The sequence below is a fragment of the Kogia breviceps genome, chromosome 2 (genome assembly GCF_026419965.1).
Source record: "Kogia breviceps isolate mKogBre1 chromosome 2, mKogBre1 haplotype 1, whole genome shotgun sequence".
NCBI classification, from domain to species: domain Eukaryota; kingdom Metazoa; phylum Chordata; class Mammalia; order Artiodactyla; family Physeteridae; genus Kogia; species Kogia breviceps.
In genome coordinates, this window is record NC_081311.1 from 158,938,555 (window position 1) to 158,957,970 (window position 19,416).

Sequence of the window (19,416 nt, forward strand, 5' to 3'; positions counted from 1 at the left end):
GCCACTCTTTGCCAAAGCTTTCCAGGCCTGACAGCATGACTTGTGTGCTCTAATGAAAAGAGAACAGATTCTTGGCTCCTTGTCCTGATTCCACTTTTGTTAGATAATGTGGTCATACCACTTAACTTCTTTGTGCTCCATTGTTATGGACATTGAAATGGAGACTTCATTTCTATCTCATGGGGATTTAGGAAGAGTTTAGTAAAAAGGTGCTTCAGTGTATTTTATATATCAGAACTTTAATAACTCTTTGGATGAGTTTTCAGGAAACTGCAGTGACGATTTGTAAACAAATCGCCAAAAGTCATTCCTTTGAATGAAGAAAATAAGAAGCTGGTAGATAGGCAGATGGGATGCCTAGTTATAGTCTCAACAGAGCAGGGGCTTTAATAATATTTTGGAAGAATTTGATATTTGGAGAGAAGCCTTCAAGTACTCATCATGGTGAAAAGAAGTCATTATAGGATTTCCTTACGTGTATTTTATGGTTTAGTTATAATTTTACTTTCAATTTTGTTGAAACATAAACTTTCAGGGTTAGGGCTTCTTAAGATCTTAATGTTGCCCTAGGAAGAACTATGATATGAAAGATGTGAAAATCTTCTGACTTTTCTGTTGTGTACTAACGTTTCGTTGACCTGGCATCGTGGAGGAATGTGTGTACACTACTGCATAATGGAGATGCACAAAATATTAAAACTGTGCTTCACTATTTAACTTGAAAAAAGTGTTTTTGGTTGGATATCTTTCCAAAATGTATTTCTTGCATATGTCCTTGTCGTCGAAAACAGAATACTGTCTCCCTCATTTGGGCCCTTGATTGTTAGGCTGTGTTCTGACTCAGTGCTGTAATAAGGCACTCAGGGCCCACTGAGCTGAGCTGTTGGCTCTTATTCTGAACAACTCTTCATTTTTATACTTTTAGAATTATTTTGATCGCTTCTTACTCCTTTCTTTGCTTCCCTGTCTCTCTTTTTTATCCTTTTTCTGTCTCTCTTTCTATTAGTGGCCATAGTTTCTTTGCTTAGGGTGGGAGCTTTTAACCTGGTATATCAACTGTATGCAAACTTTTATGTGCATATTATATGTGTGTTTTTTGGGGGGAGAAGGTTCATAGCTTTCATTGGCCTCTCAAAGCCATCAACAACTAGAAAAAGATTGAGAAGTGCTCTGTGGCAGTATCTTTTAAACTGCAAGCTTCAGCCATTAAGCTTATTAAAAACTATTTAGTGGGTTAGGACCAGCAGTTTTAAAACTATTTAGTGGGTTTGGACCAGCAGTTTTAAAACATTTTGTAATGAATAGAATTGAACAAAGGATATCAGTACATTGCACATGACCAGGATATTTATGATTTTGTGAAACTTATTTCATACATATGTATACACATATGTGTATGTAAATATACACTCAAACACACATACTTGGTTGTGATGCAAATTTTATTTTTTACAGTGAGTCATAGTCAAACATTTGAAACATACTGCCATGAGAAGGCCCCAATTTACAGATGTTGCCACTGTTTCTCTGTAGTGTGCTGAGATGCCATATGCCAAGTTTATTATAAATGTGGCTGAAATGAAAGAGTAGCTAGAAGAATTTTCTTTTGTTTTTGAAATGTTCACAGAATTAATTACATAGGACAATTTAAAGGGGAAGGTAAAATAGAAGATAGGCCAACAGCAACACTAGCATGGTTGCTGCATTTGAAAGTAAAACTTGGTCCTGTGAGCCCTGAGGGTGAAGGCCACAAGCAGTGGTTTTTAACTCTGGTTACACGTTTCTTTTTCTGGGGAGACTGTACGAGGTGCAGATGCCAGGCCCTTCTTCCGACCATTGAAATAGAATCTCTGAGGATGGGGTTCTGGAAGAACTTTCCTATAGAATGAAATGCGTGGTCCTTGGGTTATCTATCTGTCAGGGACCTTTCCTCTGGCTTCTGGATTGTGGTCTGGAGACTGGCGGTTGCTGGATGACCATCCTCCAAAAAAGTCTTCAGTTTTCACTGTAATCACAGTAGGAGCACTCGAATATTATTTGGTTATTCACAAGGCATCTGTTCTGGAATTCTAGAGATATCTGAAATATGAAGACAGGGATTGTTTTGACTTAGGAGTGTTTGTACATTCTTGGTTTAATGTCTGCCCTTGAGAAGTGAAAGATAAACTTGTTAATTGAATATGCCATTTGTAGATGGGTAGAGCCTTTCCTTTCCCTCTTCCCTTTTCCTTTTCTCTTCTTGTCCCCTCCCCTCCCCTCCCCTCCCCTCCTCTCCCCTTCCCTTTCCCCTCCTAGATGTCAGAGGATGGTTCCGCAGGGTGGTGAGATTGGAGGCGGCCTTCTGTTGTCAGGGTGGTGTGCACGCTTCAGGACTTGGGGTGCTGGGGACCCAGAGCATGGAGGTTGTGAACTAGGATGGCCGGGGATGGCTAGGAGGTTGTTTCCACTGAGTAAATAAGTACATTGATTGAGTTCATCCATCCATCCATCGAGGGTCATGAGAGCCAGACTTGTCTCTGTTGGAGAAGGTAGATAGAACCTAATTGGTAAGTAGTCTTTGCCATTATGAGAAAGGAGTCCTTTTGGGTGTGATCAGCCTAATAGAAGAGCAGCCTCTGGATTCCAGTAGGAGTCGCTCTGTGAGCCATTTGGGACATAGGGACCAGGTGGAATGTGAGCGCAGCCCAGAAGTGGTCTGGTGGGAATGAGCTAAGCTGCTGGAGGCCTTTTGTGAGCTCTCTCACTGGCACCATCCAAGTCCGCAGTAGCTCGTTGGTGCTGGACCCAGTACATACCTACCTCTTATTAACAGTCGAGTGAGTGAGTGGAATTCTAGAGGGCAGGAGGCAGATCCTCTTTGCTGCTCCCTTTTGTAAAGGTTTACAATGCTTTTCTTTCTTTTGTTTTTTGGTTTTTATTCTCCTTGGCATACTCAGAATAAAAAGGACACATAATGCCCAGCTCTTTTATGCACATACTTAAGTTTAAGAAACTGTGTCTTACCTCCAACTTCTTTATTCCAGTGGTTACTTAATGATTTAGTTTAGGATCTTTTTTAGAGCATGATGCAATAAGAAAATACTGACTTTGAATTGTATACAGTTTCTTGTTAAAAAAATAATGAAGAACGGTCAGCCCTTGGTCTCTGGGTTCCTCACCCACAGATCCAATCAACCACAAATCAAAAATATTCATGGGAAATATTCCAGAGAGTTCCCAAAAGCAAAACTTGAATTTGCCATGAGCCAACAATTATTTACATAGCATTTACATTGTATAAGGTATTATAAGTAGTCTAGAGATGATTTAAAGTACACTGGAGGGAGGATGTGTGTAGATTACATGCAAATACTATGCTGTTTTATAGAAGGCATCCTTGTTTGAGCGTCCTTGGACTTTGGTCAGTCTCTGCAGGAGGTCTTGGAACCAATCCCCCAGGGATACTGAGGGACAAATGTATATCACTTATAAGCTCAAATGTTAATTGATGTAAAAATGAACTGTCTGGTCACTATTGTTCTGCTCCCTGGAAAGGAGGTTTAATTTGTTATTGCAGTTACTTGAATGTAGAGTAGATAGCTGCCTAAAACTGGAATAGGATGGTAAGCTCCACCCAGCCTATCAGCTGCTTCCAGGTTTATCTTTTGTGTCTTAGAGAAAGGTTTGTGACTATGAACATTGGAGTTATTCTGTTGGCAGGTGTGGGACTATTTAATCTTTGACTAATGCACATGGAACCTTCAAGGAAGAAACCCATAAACAGCAAGGGCATGTATCACAGTACAGAACAAACCTATTGGAGTTCAAGATTAGAGGATGCATATCTGAAACATATAAAGTGGAATGGAGAGGGAGAGCACAGTTTCCTTTACTCTTTGCTTATTCAGATTGATAAAAGCTTGTCCTGCTTGGCCCTTTCTCCTACTTGTTGAGCCGTGTTGGTGTGTTGGTAAGGTAATTGTCGCTGTGTAACCCCCACCCTCAGTTAATTGCATAAAACAGCGACCATCTATTTGCACACAGTTTTCTGGGATAGCAATAGAGGCTGAGTTCAGCTTGGTATGACTTCTGGTCTCACCTGGGATTGTGAATGTGGCTTTAGGCATTTGGTGGCCTAACAGGGGCTGGATCGTTTAGAATGGCCTCACTCATGTGTCTGATGGTTGTCAGGCTGTGTAGTTCAGGCCCTTGTCTTTCTGTGTGACCTCTCCAACAGGTTAGCTCAAGTTCATTTGCATCATGGCTTCTAGCGTCAGTCATAAGGGCGGGGGAGGGGCAACATCCTCATACACAAATGCTCAAGCCTTTGCTTGTATCTCATCGTATACTGTCCCTTTGGTCAAATCAGTCACTTAGACAAGTCCAGATTGAAGGGGTGGAGGATAAACTCTGTCTCTTGATAGAAGGAGTGGCAGAGTCACATTTCAAAGGTTTTGCCTAAAGGGGTGGTGGTAGGAATTGTTCCCAACCATCTTTGCAAACAGTCTACCACAGTCGGACAAGGAACCCGAGGCGGGAAGGATATAGTTGAAGGGTTTGTTCGGTGGTTACACGTGGCATATAGGTTTACTAAAATATTAGGCACTGTATGGCAGTGTACTCGGTATTATATTTCAACAGAAGAATACTTGTGTGAAAGTGGTTTGTACCATCCATGTTCTCAATGATGAATGGATTCTGTGCATAATAGTCATGCAGTTAAATATTTAAGGGACATTATTCATTGGCCAGCCCTGTTCTAGGTGATCGGAAAACAGCTGGGGGGAAAAGCACACACAATTCAGTATGTATAAAAGTCACAAGTAACAAAGAAAAATTTAAAACTTAGTAGTGTGGCTTTTGATTTTGGATTTGAGGCAGCTGTTTGTTCTCCATGCAAGAATGCCACACAGGCAGATTTTTTTTTTTCTTTTTGCCGTTCGCGGGCCTCTCACTGTTGTGGCGTCTCCCGTTGCGGAGCACAGGCTCCGGACGCACAGGCTCAGCGGCCATGGCTCACGGGCCCAGCCGCTCCACGGCATGTGGGATCTTCCCGGACTGGGACACGAACCCGTGTCCCCTGCATCTGCAGGTGGACTCTCAACCACTGCGCCACGAGGGAAGCCCCAGGCAGATTTTTATCAAGAATTTAACCGCCGTGAAATTTGGTTTTAAAGAGCAACTTGGTAACTGGTTTCTCTGCTAACAGCAAATATGTATTTTAATTATTGTATTCAAGAAGCTACCTTAAAAAGGGAGATTCATGTACTTTTCTGATCTTTCAATCAACAGATATTAAAGGAATAAATCAATTATTGTATTCTCATATCTACCAATCTAAGTAATTCTAGTCTATTAGTTATAAGCTGTTCAGACAGTTATTTAGTCTCTAGCATCTCTCATCTACTTGCCCAGGTGGGTTGGACTGTGAAGAAACCTTTTTGGAAGAGTCTTATCTAAATGGAATAAGTTAAGACACTTGAACTCGTTGCAGGTCAGGCACCCTAGTGCTAGGGTGTCAGAAATGGATACCCTAATTGCATGGGAGCTGAGAGTTTTTCTTTACAGCAGCAGTCTTATGTACTCTTGCTAAGATTGTATTCTTATAGGATGAAAATAGGTATAAAAATGACCTGTTCAGTTTTCCAGGTTGGGGGAAAAAGTATTTTATAATAAAAATAATTGTGACCCATGTTTTGAAAAAAAAAAATCAGAACATTTCTACTGTTCTGTTTTCTATTCTGTTTGATCTGACAATCTCCTTGAATCCAGTGGTGACAATACTGGAAGAACTTGTTGCTCTAAAAATGTCACCTTTTGTTGCATGACCCTGGAAAGGCAGGGAAGTTGGAAGTGACTTTTTTCTTTCTTCTTTCCTTTCTTTTTTTCCACCTTTTTATTAAAAAAACTTTTTATCACTGACATATGTTCGTTAGCATCCCCCCCCCCACCAGCCATCTTTATAATGTTGAAACTGAAAGGAAAAATGGAGCTAAGATGAGTTACAGTTAAGTGATTTTTGCTTGTGGCATTGCGCTAGTCTTTGTACAAAATGACCTAAACCAACAAACACCGCTCTTGCTGCCGGGAATGTAAGATGGAAATGGAAAGGAAGATAACTAGTGTTCTGGTTTGCAGTGTGAGAGAGTTACTGTCTGTTAAAACAGGAGCATTGATCCCTTTGAGAGTACATTTAAATTCTACATTAAATTTAAATTCAACATGAAATGTACTGTCTTTCAGCAAGTACATTTAAATTCTGATATTAAAGTCCACTAGATATAACATGAAATGATTTTGTTTGAATACCCAAGGGATAACTGTGAATCTAATATTGAATTGTATGTGGTTGGAGCCCATTGTAGAGATGGACAGGCTGTGTAAGGACAGTGCCAAAGTCAAGGCCCCATTGGATAGGTATGGGTATGGGTAGGGAGGAGGGGAAGCCTGGGTTACTGTAGACTGAAATAGGAGGATAAAGATGAGAGAGGGGGGGCTTCCCTGGTGGCGCAGTGGTTGAGAGCCCGCCTGCCGATGCAGAGGACGCGGGTTCGTGCCCCGGTCCGGGAGGATCCCACGTGCCGCGGAGCGGCTGGGCCCGTGAGCCATGGCCGCTGGGCCTGTGCGTCCGGAGCCTGTGCTCCGCAATGGGAGAGACCACAGCAGTGAGAGGCCCGCATACCACAAAAGATGAGAGAGGGAAACACCAGTTCTGGTCGGAATCGGGGAAAGCATAGCTCTTGCTTATGATTAGCCGTGGTTGGTGACAAAATTTTTGGCAAGAATGACAGGGCTTTGGAGGACTCTTATCCAGGGTCATGAATTAATCTAGAGATTTATTTTGAAAGGTATTTTCAATGTATAAATCTGTGCTCTCCATTTATCAGCAAAATGAATAAACATTATTGACCATCTATCTTTAGGAATATTCTTGAAAAGTATAAAATGAATGGTCAGGCAGTAGAACTAGTGTTTTTAAAAGGATGAAACCATGCAACATTAAGACTTAAGATGTTAAAATGGGTATATTTTATTCTTTCTTTTGCAGACATACATTGGAAGTGTGGTTATATCTGTTAACCCATACCGGTCATTGCCCATTTATTCACCAGAGAAAGTGGAAGATTACAGGAACAGAAATTTTTATGAACTGAGCCCGCACATGTAAGTATGGTATTAAAGCATTAAGTTTCTCTTTCACTCCAGAGCTGTCTAGTTGACAGATGTGTCCAGCTGTTTCCTTTGAGTCTCAGGAAAATGTTTTAGTCATTTTTAAAAATTAGATGAAGGAATGTGAAAGTTAATTGTTATGCCTTATTTTAAACTAAAAAAAAAAAAAAAAAAAAAGGCAGAATATTTCATTTGGCCTCAGGCTCTTTAAGTTCTGAAATATTTGGGTTCAGTATGTAAAGTATCTTCTGTTAAAAATTCTGTGTAAGTAGCAGCTGCTGCTAATTACTTTTTCAAATAAAACAGGAATGTGCATTGTTTGTTATTATAAAGAGCCCAAGCAGCATTTTCATGCTCTTGTTGGGTCAAGAAAGATCCCAAGTGTTGGGTTGTGTAATAGTTTTTGAGGAAAAGGAATAAGTAATCCCTTTAGTTTATAATCTTCATGGACATTGTTCACCAGATGTGTACATTAAGCCAATGATTTCACCCTCCCTGAAGTTAGTCACTTGTTTGATTTTTCTGAGGTCACTTGTTATTGTAAATAACTCCTGTAAATAATAATCTACAATAATTGCACAGTGCTGAGGTTGAGAAACCCTGAACTAAAGTGAAAGAATCTGCAGAGTTTTAGTTGTGTCCTAGCAGAAAAGAATTTTCTCTATATGATTGAAGATGGGCTCTCTTATTTTTGCTAGAAAATAAATCTAATAATTAAAGAATATACATACCATTGTCCAGATGTTTATTTTAGTTTCTTTTGATAGTGGAGCATACAGTGACATTTTTGGACTGTTTGGAACAAAAAATTTAAATAATTTGTAAAAGTGGTTATTAAAAATTAAACACTGTATTTTACCAATCAAGCAGATTCTGATTATTCAGTTTTCTCCTTGAAGTAGGTTTTGCAAGTGAACTTGTTTCATTTTGCCTTAACAAAAATAAAATCTATTGGGATTGACATATATACACTAATATGTATAAAACGGATAACTAATTAGAACCTGCTGTATGAAAAAATAAAATTCTAAAATTCAAAAAAAAAAATCTGAAATTTGTTTGATAAGGTTACCCCTATAAAGTCCCTGCAATGAAATACCTTATTTGATACCTTAATATTTATTTTAAATTCTAGGCCTTGAAGCCATGCATCTCAAATGCTTAGATTAGCTATGTCAGAATACCCCAGGAGCTTAGGGAAAACCTAGTTTCCTAGGCCTTACCTCTAACAAGCCAGGAATCTACATTTTTCACAAGCTTTCCAGGTGATTCATATGTATGTGCAAGTTTGAGAACATGTTGTCTCAGAGATATATTTACAAATGTTTTCCCTTCCTTAACTGCTTACCGCAAATTATGATCTTTTACAATAATAGCATTAATGATAATAGTAATAGTAATGGCTTGTATTTACTGAATATTTACTATGTGCAGGTACTTCTCTACATACTTTCCATGTATTATAACTCACGTCATTCTCAAAATAATCCTGTGAAGTAGGTACTATTACAAATGGGGAAATTGTCTCAGAGAAGTAAGTCATTTATCAAAGCTCATGGGTTGGGAGCAGGGATGTGAAAACAGTCATCTGCTGTGCCTCTCAGCTGGAAATGGGTTCCACCGTTTTCTTCTTACTGTGCAGTTTTATTCTGCTACCCTTGGGTTGCCTGTGTTCCTGCATCCTGGACCCTCCAGGATAGCTTAGCTGTGCCTCAGTTTGCTTCCAGAGACTGCATGCCATTCTTCCATTTGCAGCTTAAATCTCCACTTTGGGGTTGTTTAGATATGTAATAGATGCCCATTCTAGAACATAGAAATTCATGCTGTGGAATATCCACTTTTATCCCTGTTCCTGAAAGATTCCTATAAGAGGCTGCTTAGCACTGCTACCCAAGTTCACCCCTTACCCTCCAAGGGAAAAAAACCACACCAGCAATAAAATAAATTCCCAGTGTGCTTAAGGTAAAGACAGAATCTTTTTACCATGATCTATAAAACATTGTGTATGGGGTGAAAGGTACAATCTCACCTAATAAATCTGAATTCCCTAGATTCATATCAAAGCTCCCTCCCCACCTCACTTTGTTCTTTCAGTCCTCAGCACACTCCTTCCCACCACATCATCTTTGCACATTCTGTGCCTTCTGCCTGGAATGCTTTTCCCTCCCTTTTCCCCAAGGCAACTCCTGTTCTTCCTTTAGATCTTAGATTGCATTAGACCTCAAGGAAGAAATGTCCATCCCTCACCCCTCCTTGCCAAGGTCAGATCAATTGCTCTTGTCACAGTTACAGTTAAACGTTTCTTTATGGGATTATTTGATTCATGTCAGCTTCACCTGCCATGCCAGCTTTTGCTCACCATAATATTCTTAGCACCTGAAAGTAAGTGTTCAAAATATATTGAACAGGACTTGGTTTGAGTCCCAGCTTTTCCATTTACAAACCATGTCATCTTGAGCAATTGAAAAAACTTCAACTCAGAAATTAAGTAATTTGTTGTGTACAATGGGAAAATAATTATTAACTCATAGGATTTTTGTAAGGGATAACTCTCTAGTAGATATTTAGAAAATATAATTATCTGATATAAGTAAAGTGTTTAGCAGGGAATCTGTCGTTATGGACAGCTGCTGCTATTAACAGTGATAAATACAATAATTAATGTAATAATGAGATATGTGGGACACATTTCTGACATTTTAACAGGCTCTTCCTTACCACTTTGTCCTCCACGGTGGGACATTTCCACTTCCTTTAATGCATTTTCCTGCATTATTCTTTGTGAGTGTCCATCTTTGAACAGAATCTGAAACAGGGTCAGTGCTAGCTAGGTTCCCTACCAAAACCCAACCTGACCTTCTCTCATAGGATCTTTGTGATATAATAGGATAAGGTGACTTCAAGCTTTTGATGCATTCTAATCATAACTCTTCAGGAATTTGGTTCCAATTTGAATAGAAAAGAACTTAAGCAGCTGCTCAAACCGAGTACCTTGAAAATTGCTGATTAATTTGCCCCAGATTACATTTGGAATTTCATTTGACCTGTTGTTCACTGTTAGTCTGCAAAACCATCCAGATATTTCCCTCATAACTCATGTGTTTTTGAAGGTGTCCAGATATTATCTTTCTTTAGATTTCAGACAATTGAAAAATATTTACATTCTACATAAGTATGTGACTCAGAGAGCAGAAATGTATAAATGAATAAAATGAAGATAAACAGTGGCTTCTTATCTATGTTCCTTTTCAAAAATGGTTTTCTGTTGTCATACCTCTTCTATTCCCTTCTCTGGATTCCTATCCCCTGTGTGTTGGGAGCTACACCTTGAGTGTGTTAACATTGGGTGGCTTGCCCAGAGAAATGAGGGCCCCGCTGGGCAGCATAGGTGATACTGTTTACCTTTCTAACTGTGTAAGCTGTGTCTTTCCAGCATGATTTTTAAATATTTTGCACATCAGGAATTTTTCTTAAATATCCCAGTGAGGACTTGGTACATTTCAGACCACTCAGTAACTGTGTTCATGGAGAACTGCCTCAGAGGCCAAACGTCAGGGATGGGAAAGAATGATAGGGGAGAGATAAGGGAGATAACTGAACTATTTACTCTCCCTCCACTCAGAATAGCACAAACACCTGATATTTTAGTTACCAAATCCACTGGCCTTCCCTTGGGTGATTGCCTTTTCACCGTGCAGCACTAGATAGAGTTTATCACCCTCAGATGGATCTTCCTACAACCAGATCATGCTATTCCCAGAAACCTTCCTGGGCTCCCCGTTACTATTTGAGTGAACTCCAAGTTCCTTGGCTTACTGTTCAGGCTCTTGGCAGCCCAGCCTTTGTCCTCCTCTCCAGCCCAAACACCACTTCACGCCTTCATGGAACCTCCTTTTGAGTCGCAGTTTTCCATGTCTTTTCCTTTCTGCCTCTCCCACCTCATACCCCAACTCTACTCTTAACATCCTGCCTGTCTCCTAGGTTCTGTCTTAAAGGCTTGATCAGCTCCAGCCTAACCCACCAGTGACTTTTCCTGCCTCTGAGTTCTCAGAACCACTCATGTGATCTGGCACACCACCTTTCTTACTGTGGTTAATTGTGTTTCAGTGTCATCTTCTTTAATGAGGTAAGAAGCTTCTATAGACCAGGAACTGTATCCTGTGCACCTCTGTGGTGCTTTCAGTGCTTTTCTCTTAAGAGCTCAATAACAAGAGAACAAAAGAGGTTTTAAATAATATTACATTTTACTTGTACCATCTCATCTCTGACAATTCAAGGAAATCAAACTATTCTTGGCATGCTATTTGCTGGGTTTATTCAAAACTTCATGCGGTATGAGAATTTTTTTCTCATTTTTATAGAAAAGTAGACTAAAGTATTATAGTGCTCTTCAACACTGAGTGTTCAGGTTCAATTTATTCCTGATGCAGATCACTTACCATCTAATTATATGCAGTGTCTAGCGAAGGGAACATGCCGCTAAAAGGAAAAGTGCCCCACCACCAATCCTTTCCGGTAGTCACGACCCAGGAGTGAGCTGAAATGTGTCCTTCCCAGATTGAGACATGGTGTGGTGGCCATATTACGTAGGCATTACAAGCACTATTTGAAGCAAACTGTCTTTCCATTTCAGTACAGGAAAAGCCTTGCAACAAATTCTAAAAACTGAGAAAAATGTCTTAAGGCCTTGAAAAATTTCTGGCTACTCTTACCTAAAAATGGACAAGTGATTAATGGGAGGGTTTGGAATATGTTCCTGTCAGCTGTCCAGCTGTGAGCCCCCTGTCTCTAGGGAGCCTCCGACCCCTAGTTTTATGACAGTTGATTTTGCAGGACCAGATACTAGTGCCCAGAGAATGACATTGCTAGAAAGCTTGTGTGTTTTGAGTCCTTGTTAATTGTGTTATTTTACTCCATTCAGGGTGAACCAGATACATGTTATAAAAAACATTTCTGACTATATCTCAAAATGTGCCAGTGCTGTGGTTGGGTGTCCAGAGCTTAGGATAAGGGTTTAGGGCAGAAGCCCCAGGTGTTGTCTCTTTTCTTGTTATCAGTATTTTCCTCTATAGTGGAGTTGAAATTCTGTGAGTAAAATTTTAATTGTTTTGAGAACTTTTATGACAGCTAGATTCTGAATTCTCATAGAGGTTGCTTGTACAACTGGGTGCTAAAGTACTTTCTCAAGGAAAGTGAGAAGGAGTGTGTGTGTGTGTGTGTGTGTGTGTGTGTGTGTGTGTGTGTGTGTGTGTGTGGATGTGATGTCACTGAGACTTTTGTATTATTTCCCTCATTTCCTTTTTGGAATAGTGGAGCCTCCCATTGATTCATTCCCTCCCAGAAAACCACTTGCAGAAAAGGGTTTTATGCTTTCCCATCTAGCATTCTTTCTACTTTTTGCTTTAGGAAAGTTACTCATTTTTCGAGAGCTTACCATATGCCAGACTGTGTTTTAGGCACTGACATACAGCAGTTGAACAAAGCAGATAAAATTCCTGTCTTCGTGAGGGAGACAATCCTCAAACTTGAGTATACAGAAACCAAGATTGTTCAAACCATTGGTTAGGGGGGAAAAGGGTAGAGCAAAGAGAGGGAAGCTTTTGTGAAAAACAAAATGAATTTAAATAGTATTCTTATAAAGCACCTCTAAGCCATGTTCTCTCAGGTAGTTTAAGTCAACAGCCCATAGGTTGTAATCTGGAAGGGTCTGCATCTGTGTACGTGTCTCATCCACATGAGTAACTTGTGCAGGGGGGAATCTGAGCTCTGTCTTACTCTTTAGTTGGGATACCTTAAGTTAACATCTCATGTGGAATGCCACCATCTCAAAAAGAGTTCAAATTGCCCCTTTCCCTTTCTGCACGACTGTCATGGGTCAGAATAAGCAGAAGGCAGTCAGTCAGCTGTCTTGGCAGATACTTGTTGGATTCTGGACAAATGTGGAGGAGAAGACTTCTTGATGTAGAGAGATTGATTCCTGTTAGCAGTGCGATGCAATGTGGTAGTGAAGGATAGGTGTTAAATTGAAGCTTCCTGAGGCTGGGTCCACGCTGAGAGACACGTCTGGGCTTCGCACTGAATCAGATTTTTTTTTTTTTTTTTTTTTTTTGCGGTATGCGGGCCTCTCACTGTTGTGGCCTCGCCCATTGCGGAGCACAGGCTCTGGACGCGCAGGCCTAGCGGCCATGGCTCACGGGCTTAGCTGCTCCGCGGCATGTGGGATCTTCCCGGACCAGGGCACGAACCTGTGTCTCCTGCATCGGCAGGCGGATTCTCAACCACTGCGCCACCAGGGAAGCCCTGAATCAGATTTTACGAAGCTCCATGAACTGAACTTCCTGCCTTTAACTCTCAAACTTTTATTCTCAGTCTGTTGCTTTATGGGAGTTATTTTCAAAACAGTGTCTTTCAGAATATATACTCTTGGCAGAAAGGGACCTCAGCTGATTTCTCTTTCAGATTATGAACTTTAAAAATTAAAGTTGGAAGGTTGGTTCTATACTACTATAATGTTTTTACCATGAAAATCATTGTGATAGAAGAATACATTTATTAATGAAAAGTGTTTTTGAATGTCTGAGAAGTCTCAGAATCCTAATTTCTAGATCCCTAATTAGAATTTTTATCACTTCTCAGAAAATTCACATCTCAGACTTGAAAGTTTATTTTGAAAAGGCAATTCATAAAGCTGAGCACACGTTCATAGCAGCATACATGATTATTTCATTGGTGTATAATATTAAAGGGAAAAAATTGATTCTTAACAAAATAGGTCGCTTCCTGCCAGAACGTTACAAGACTTTCACAGGCCCTGAGAAATTCTGCAGCCTTCTGGAAGAGATCAATTTCATCCAAAGGAGTGGCACTGAGGCCTCAGCCCTGAAAAGCGTTAGCCTAACACTTCATCTGCACTTGGAACCCACGTGAGGAGTGCTGTCTAGAGGGGGTGTGTTCAGGGGAGGGGTGCCCCCTTTGTTGTTGAAATAAGACTTACTGCTGTGGTCTGGTGCTGGGACTTGTGTGGCAGTAGGACTGGATGGGTGGGTCTAAGGGAACTGTGTGGGAGTTTGTCTAAACAAGGGCTGGCAAATACTGGTCCTGTTCCAGTCTGGGGAAACCAACAAAGCCAGGAGTAATAGAAACAGGGTGCAGTAAGGCACTTAGGGGGCCCATCCTTGTGAGACTGGGGAACCAAGAGTGGGCACTGGGGCTGTCATGGGACAGAAATCCATGCAAGGGAAGCAAGGCCCTGGAGGACCAGCCCCAGGAAAGGGGGCTTGCTGCTGTCCTCACTGTCTAGGTGTACTTTCCACCTGCTCCAGTCTGTCTCAGGGATCCAAATCCCCAAGGAGAAGTGATTGTTCATTCAATCAACATTATTAAGCGTCTACAGTATGTGTGAGGTGTTGGGGATACAAAAATGATTCATCCCTTAAGATTCACAGCCTAGTGTGGGAAACAGACCAGTGAGCAAATAACTAGAGAAGAGAGAACTGCCGTGAAAAAGGTGGGAGATCAGAGTGACCACGTGTTCAGGCCTGCCCTGGACAGTCCGTCACTCCTGTTGTATCAGCATAATTATCAGTAGTGCCCCCTGTCCTCACAGGTGTCTGAGTGTGGTCCCCGTGGATAAGGTGCTGTGGGTGTGCCAGGGAGAGGGCGTTCAGCTCTGCCTGAGAAGCTGGGGGATGGGACAGTGGGAGTCTTGAAGGATGAATTTGCCACATAGATAAGGAATAGGATTTAGGCCCAGGAGATAATTTTCCCAGCAGGGGGAATAGTGTTGATCCAGTGATTCTGCAGTTGTTATTTGAGTGCCTGTCAAGTGCCAGGCATGAGTGCAGGTACTGGGCAAATATCTTGGCCCTTTTGAGCTTACATCCTAGCAGCGGGGAGAGACCATAAACCAGAGAAGGAAATCAACTAAATGGTGTTGTAGATGGTGACTAGTGCACAGAAGGACGGTGTGAGGGTGGGATGCCTCACTGAGATGGTGATACTCCAGTCGTGTCCTGGGGGGTGAGGGGGTGAGCCGTGTGAAGTGCGGAGGGAGGAGTGTTCTGGGCCAAGGGAACAGCGCGTGCCAAGAATGAAGGGGAGGGCTTCCCTGGTGGCGCAGTGGTTGAGAGTCCGCCTGCCGAGGCAGGGGATGCGGGTTCGTGCCCCGGTCCGGGAGGAAACCACGTGCCGCGGAGCGGCTGGGCCCGTAAGCCATGGCCGCTGAGCCTGCGCGTCCGGAGCCTGTGCTCCGCAATGGGAGAGGCTGCAACAGTGAGAGGCCCGCGTACCACAAAAAAAAAAAACAAGAAAAAAAGAGAACAAAGTGGAGATCCAGAGATACGACGTGGCCCATCCGTGATCTCAATTCCTGTGGTTCCCAGAGGCTGGAATGCAGGATGCAAGCTGGGAAGGGGGATATATGGTAGAAGAGGAAGAGCAGATCTGGGTCACAAATGACTTGTGTGCTAAGGATTTGCCATTTTAAGCAGGCAGGAGAGATAAGGTCAGCCTTGAGATTTGAACTGTTCTGGAGCCCCAGGGGAAGAGGAACTCAAGGACAGTAAAGTTTAGGGATCTGGTCGGCTTTGGCAATAATCCAGACTAGAAGGGAAGAGGGCAGAGTCTCATCTGGAAATGGGGGGACATTTCAGAGGCAAACCTATAGAACCCAGTGGGAGTGACTTGAAGAGTGATGCGGGGTGGGAGGGAGGCTCAGAGGCCAGTCATGACTCCTGGCTGAGCTGCGGGTGTGGATGCCAAGCAATTCCCGAAAAAGCTGAACTAGTCTGGAGACGGCCTTGTAAAGCAGCAGTGGGCACTGGGGGTTGGCATGAACATGGAAGAGGGGGCTTCCTCCCTGCACCTTCATGTTCCCCCATCCAAGCACGGGGACGGAGTGGCCTGTCTGAAGTTAGGGAAGAGAACGTGGGTAGACCTGCATTTCCTTTGCACTCATGCTCAGTCACGGAGCATTTCTCTTTTATAAATGTGCTTCTGAACGGTTTTAAGTAAAATTTGAGTAATCCCTCATTAGTGTATGAATTTACCATGTAGTTGTTTTATTTTTAAGGTAATTATTTGTTCTGTGTTCAGTTGTTTATGCCTCTTAACTCCTTGGCTCTACGTTGCTTTGATCTTTCTCCTCAGGTGATTAAGATTTTGGGGAAGCAAACAGACCCGCTTTTGCTGTGTGTGAACTCCCCTCTCCCATGTTTTCTACTTTTTGGGTCTGTGGTTAGCTGTGTATATTTTTAAGAGAGTGCAGTTTTGTAGTCTTATTTTCTTACTCCTTAAACCTGATGGCTTGAAATTTCAGCATTGAGACATTCGCTGCTCTCATCAATTCCCATGGTCCCTTATCACCTGTTTGTTTTATTCCCTTATGGTCCAAGAGCAGATGTTGTGTGTTTTCTGATACCAGAGGTATGGTTATTTCCAATACCAATTCTCCAATGCCAGCTGGGTGTCTAACGATACAATTCAATTCTGGTGCTAACTGCCCAGAGTTATTGCAGGTCCCAGAGGTCAAGGGCTCAGCCCCACGAGACAGCCCCCACTTCAGATGCCAGTGAAAAATGGAGTGCCCAGGCCACCCACACTTCTACCCAGCTGACTAAAAATTTGGGGGTTTCCACTGCCCCCTCAGGTTCAGTACTTCGCTGGAATGATTCATAGAACTCAGGAAAACACTTATATTTACTGGTTTATTGTAAAGGATGCAACTCAGGAACAGCCAAATGGAAGAGATACATAGGGCAAAGTATAGGGGAAGAGGGGTGCAGAGTTTCCTTGCCCTCTCTGGGCAGGCCAGCTTCCCAGCACATCTGCCTTCAACCCAGAAGCTCCGGAATCTCCTTGTTGAAGAGTCTTTATAACCCAATCTGCAGCCCCCATCCCCTTCCTGGAGCTGGGGAGGTGGAGCTGAAAGTACCCACCCTCTGATCATGTGTTTGGTCTTTCTGGTGACCAGTCCCCAGCCTGAAGCTACTTAGGGGTCCCACCATGAGTCACTTCATTAGTGTAAACTCAGGTGTGGGCAGAAGGGGCTTGTTATGAATAACAAAAGGCAGTCCTATTACTCAGAAAATGCCAAGGGTTTTAGGAGCTCTGTGCGGGGAACCAGAGACACAGACGAAATATATTTCTTATTGTACCACAGATATGCATGCACATATGGATACATCCTTCTTAAGAAGCATAGAAAGCTTGTCCTGAAATACTTGAGTGTTAGCCCTCTGAAGCCAGGTTAATGTCGGAGTTCCTGTATGGTGTTCTAGAAACCTGAAATAGTGGGCCTTTTTTTTTTTTTTTTTTTTTTTGCGGTACACAGGCCTCTCACTGCTATGGCCTCTCCGTGGCCATGGCCCACGGGCCTAGCCGCTCCGCGGCATGTGGGATCTTCCCGGACTGGGGCACGAACCCGTGTCCCCTGCATCGGCAGGCGGACTCTCAACGACTGCGCCACCAGGGAAGCCCAGTGGGCCTTCTTTTTACAAGAAATATCTTAAGGGTAGTTCAACCTAAGGGTAGTTCAGTTCCGTAAACATTGAATGTTATAAAGACTCAGCTGTCCAGTCCCCTCTCAGGCACCCCCTCTACATGGGCCCTGGACTCCATCCAGCTCCTCTTATACCCCTAAGGACATTACTCTGTGATTATTTCCCCTCTCCACTGTATTATCAACTTTTTCTTCTCCCTATTCCGTTTCTACCAATGTACATGCTATAATATTTCTCTTGATTCCATGTCACCTAGCTATCACACTGTTTGATTCCGTTTATTACTTTTTGAAAAAGTTGCATATACTTGTCTCCAATTTATCTTCTTTTCTTTATTAAATTCACTCTAGTCCAACTTTTATCTCTCTTCTCCATGAAAGCTGTTCTTTTCAAGATCATCTATGACCTCCATGTCGTCAACTCCAGTAGTCAATTTTGAATCTTCTTCTTCCTTTAATTATCAGTAATATTTGACAGTGTGACCAATTCCTTCCTGAAACCCTTTTTAAAATTTGACTTTCTGGCCTCCACATTTTCCTGTTTTCCTCCAGCACACTGGCTGTTCCATCTCCTGGGTGGAAGGCTGGATGTGCCTCTTCCTCTCTACCTCTGAATGCTGGTATGTCCAGGGGTTTGGCTTTGGGGCCTTTTCCTTCTCCTCTGTAGGCACTTAGATGAGCCCATTTGGGCTTTAAGCATGTCCTGATGCCCCCAGATTTAGGTCTCCAGCTGGACCTCACCCCGGAGCTCCTGGTGACTCAGCTACATTCAACCCTTCAGTATCTCCTGGGCCGTCTAAGAGGCACCTGGAACTTCGCATGCTTCAGACTGGAGGGCACCCCCGTCCCCATCCTTTCTGTCTTCTCGGGCAGCGGCAGTACCATCCTTCGGCTACTCACACCACAAACCTTTTCTTCCTTTTCTCTCCCACTCCACATTCAATCCACTATCGGGTCTTATGGGTGCTGCCTGTACATATCCCAGTCTCGCCACCACTGCCACCGTGCTCGTCTGAGCTGCCATCCTTTTTCACTTAGATTATTGTGGTAGCCTCCTAATGGATCTTTCTGTTTCAACTCTCCCGTTGTCGCCTTCTCCCACACCTTGATCCCCTGGCCATCTTTTCCCCAAAAATGTGGTGGCTGCGGGCTGAAGTCCTCTTTTTTTTTTTTTTTTTTTTTTTTGTGTGTGTGTGTGTGTGGTACACGGGCCTCTCACTGTTGTGGCCTCTCCCATTGTGGAGCACAGGCTCCGGACGCGCAGGCTCAGCGGCCATGGCTCATGGGCCCAGCCGCTCCGCAGCATGTGGGATCTTCCCAGACGGGGGCACGAACCCGTGTCCCCTACATCGGCAGGCGGATTCTCAACCACTGTGCCACCAGGGAAGCCCCCCTCTTTCTTAAAGATGCCCATTGGATTCTTTTTCTTTGCTTTGGAAACCTGCAGTGGCTCGTGCGTGACCTGCAGAGCTCCACTTGATGTGGGCACTGGCCACCTGCCTGCACTTGTGAACTTCCCATCCCCTTGCTGCAGCCATGCCGGTTCCTCACTGCTCCTCTCACATGCCACCCACTCTGCGTCACTCTCTCCCTTCAAGGGACCAACTTGTTTGTTCTCTCACTTCAGTTAGGGAACACCTTAATCGTCACTGATTTCCTAAAATACATAAAATAGCAACCCCTGCCCCAGCCATTCACTGTCCCCTTAGACTACTTTGCTTTTATTCGTTTATCATCTGACATTTCACTAGGTGTTTGTTGCGTCTTTA

At 42.8% G+C, this 19,416-nt stretch overlaps 1 protein-coding gene across 3 annotated transcripts in view; it reads left to right on the forward strand.

Moving 5' to 3' along the window:
- The window catches only part of MYO1B (myosin IB), a 183,070-nt gene that overhangs the window by 44,389 nt on the left and 119,265 nt on the right, over positions 1-19,416 (forward strand). For all 3 annotated transcript variants that reach the window (XM_059052028.2, XM_059052027.2, XM_059052026.2), the window contains exon 3: positions 7,028-7,143. In XM_059052028.2, coding sequence (XP_058908011.1) covers positions 7,028-7,143 — 116 coding nt within the window. The remainder of the gene's footprint in view (positions 1-7,027; positions 7,144-19,416) is intronic.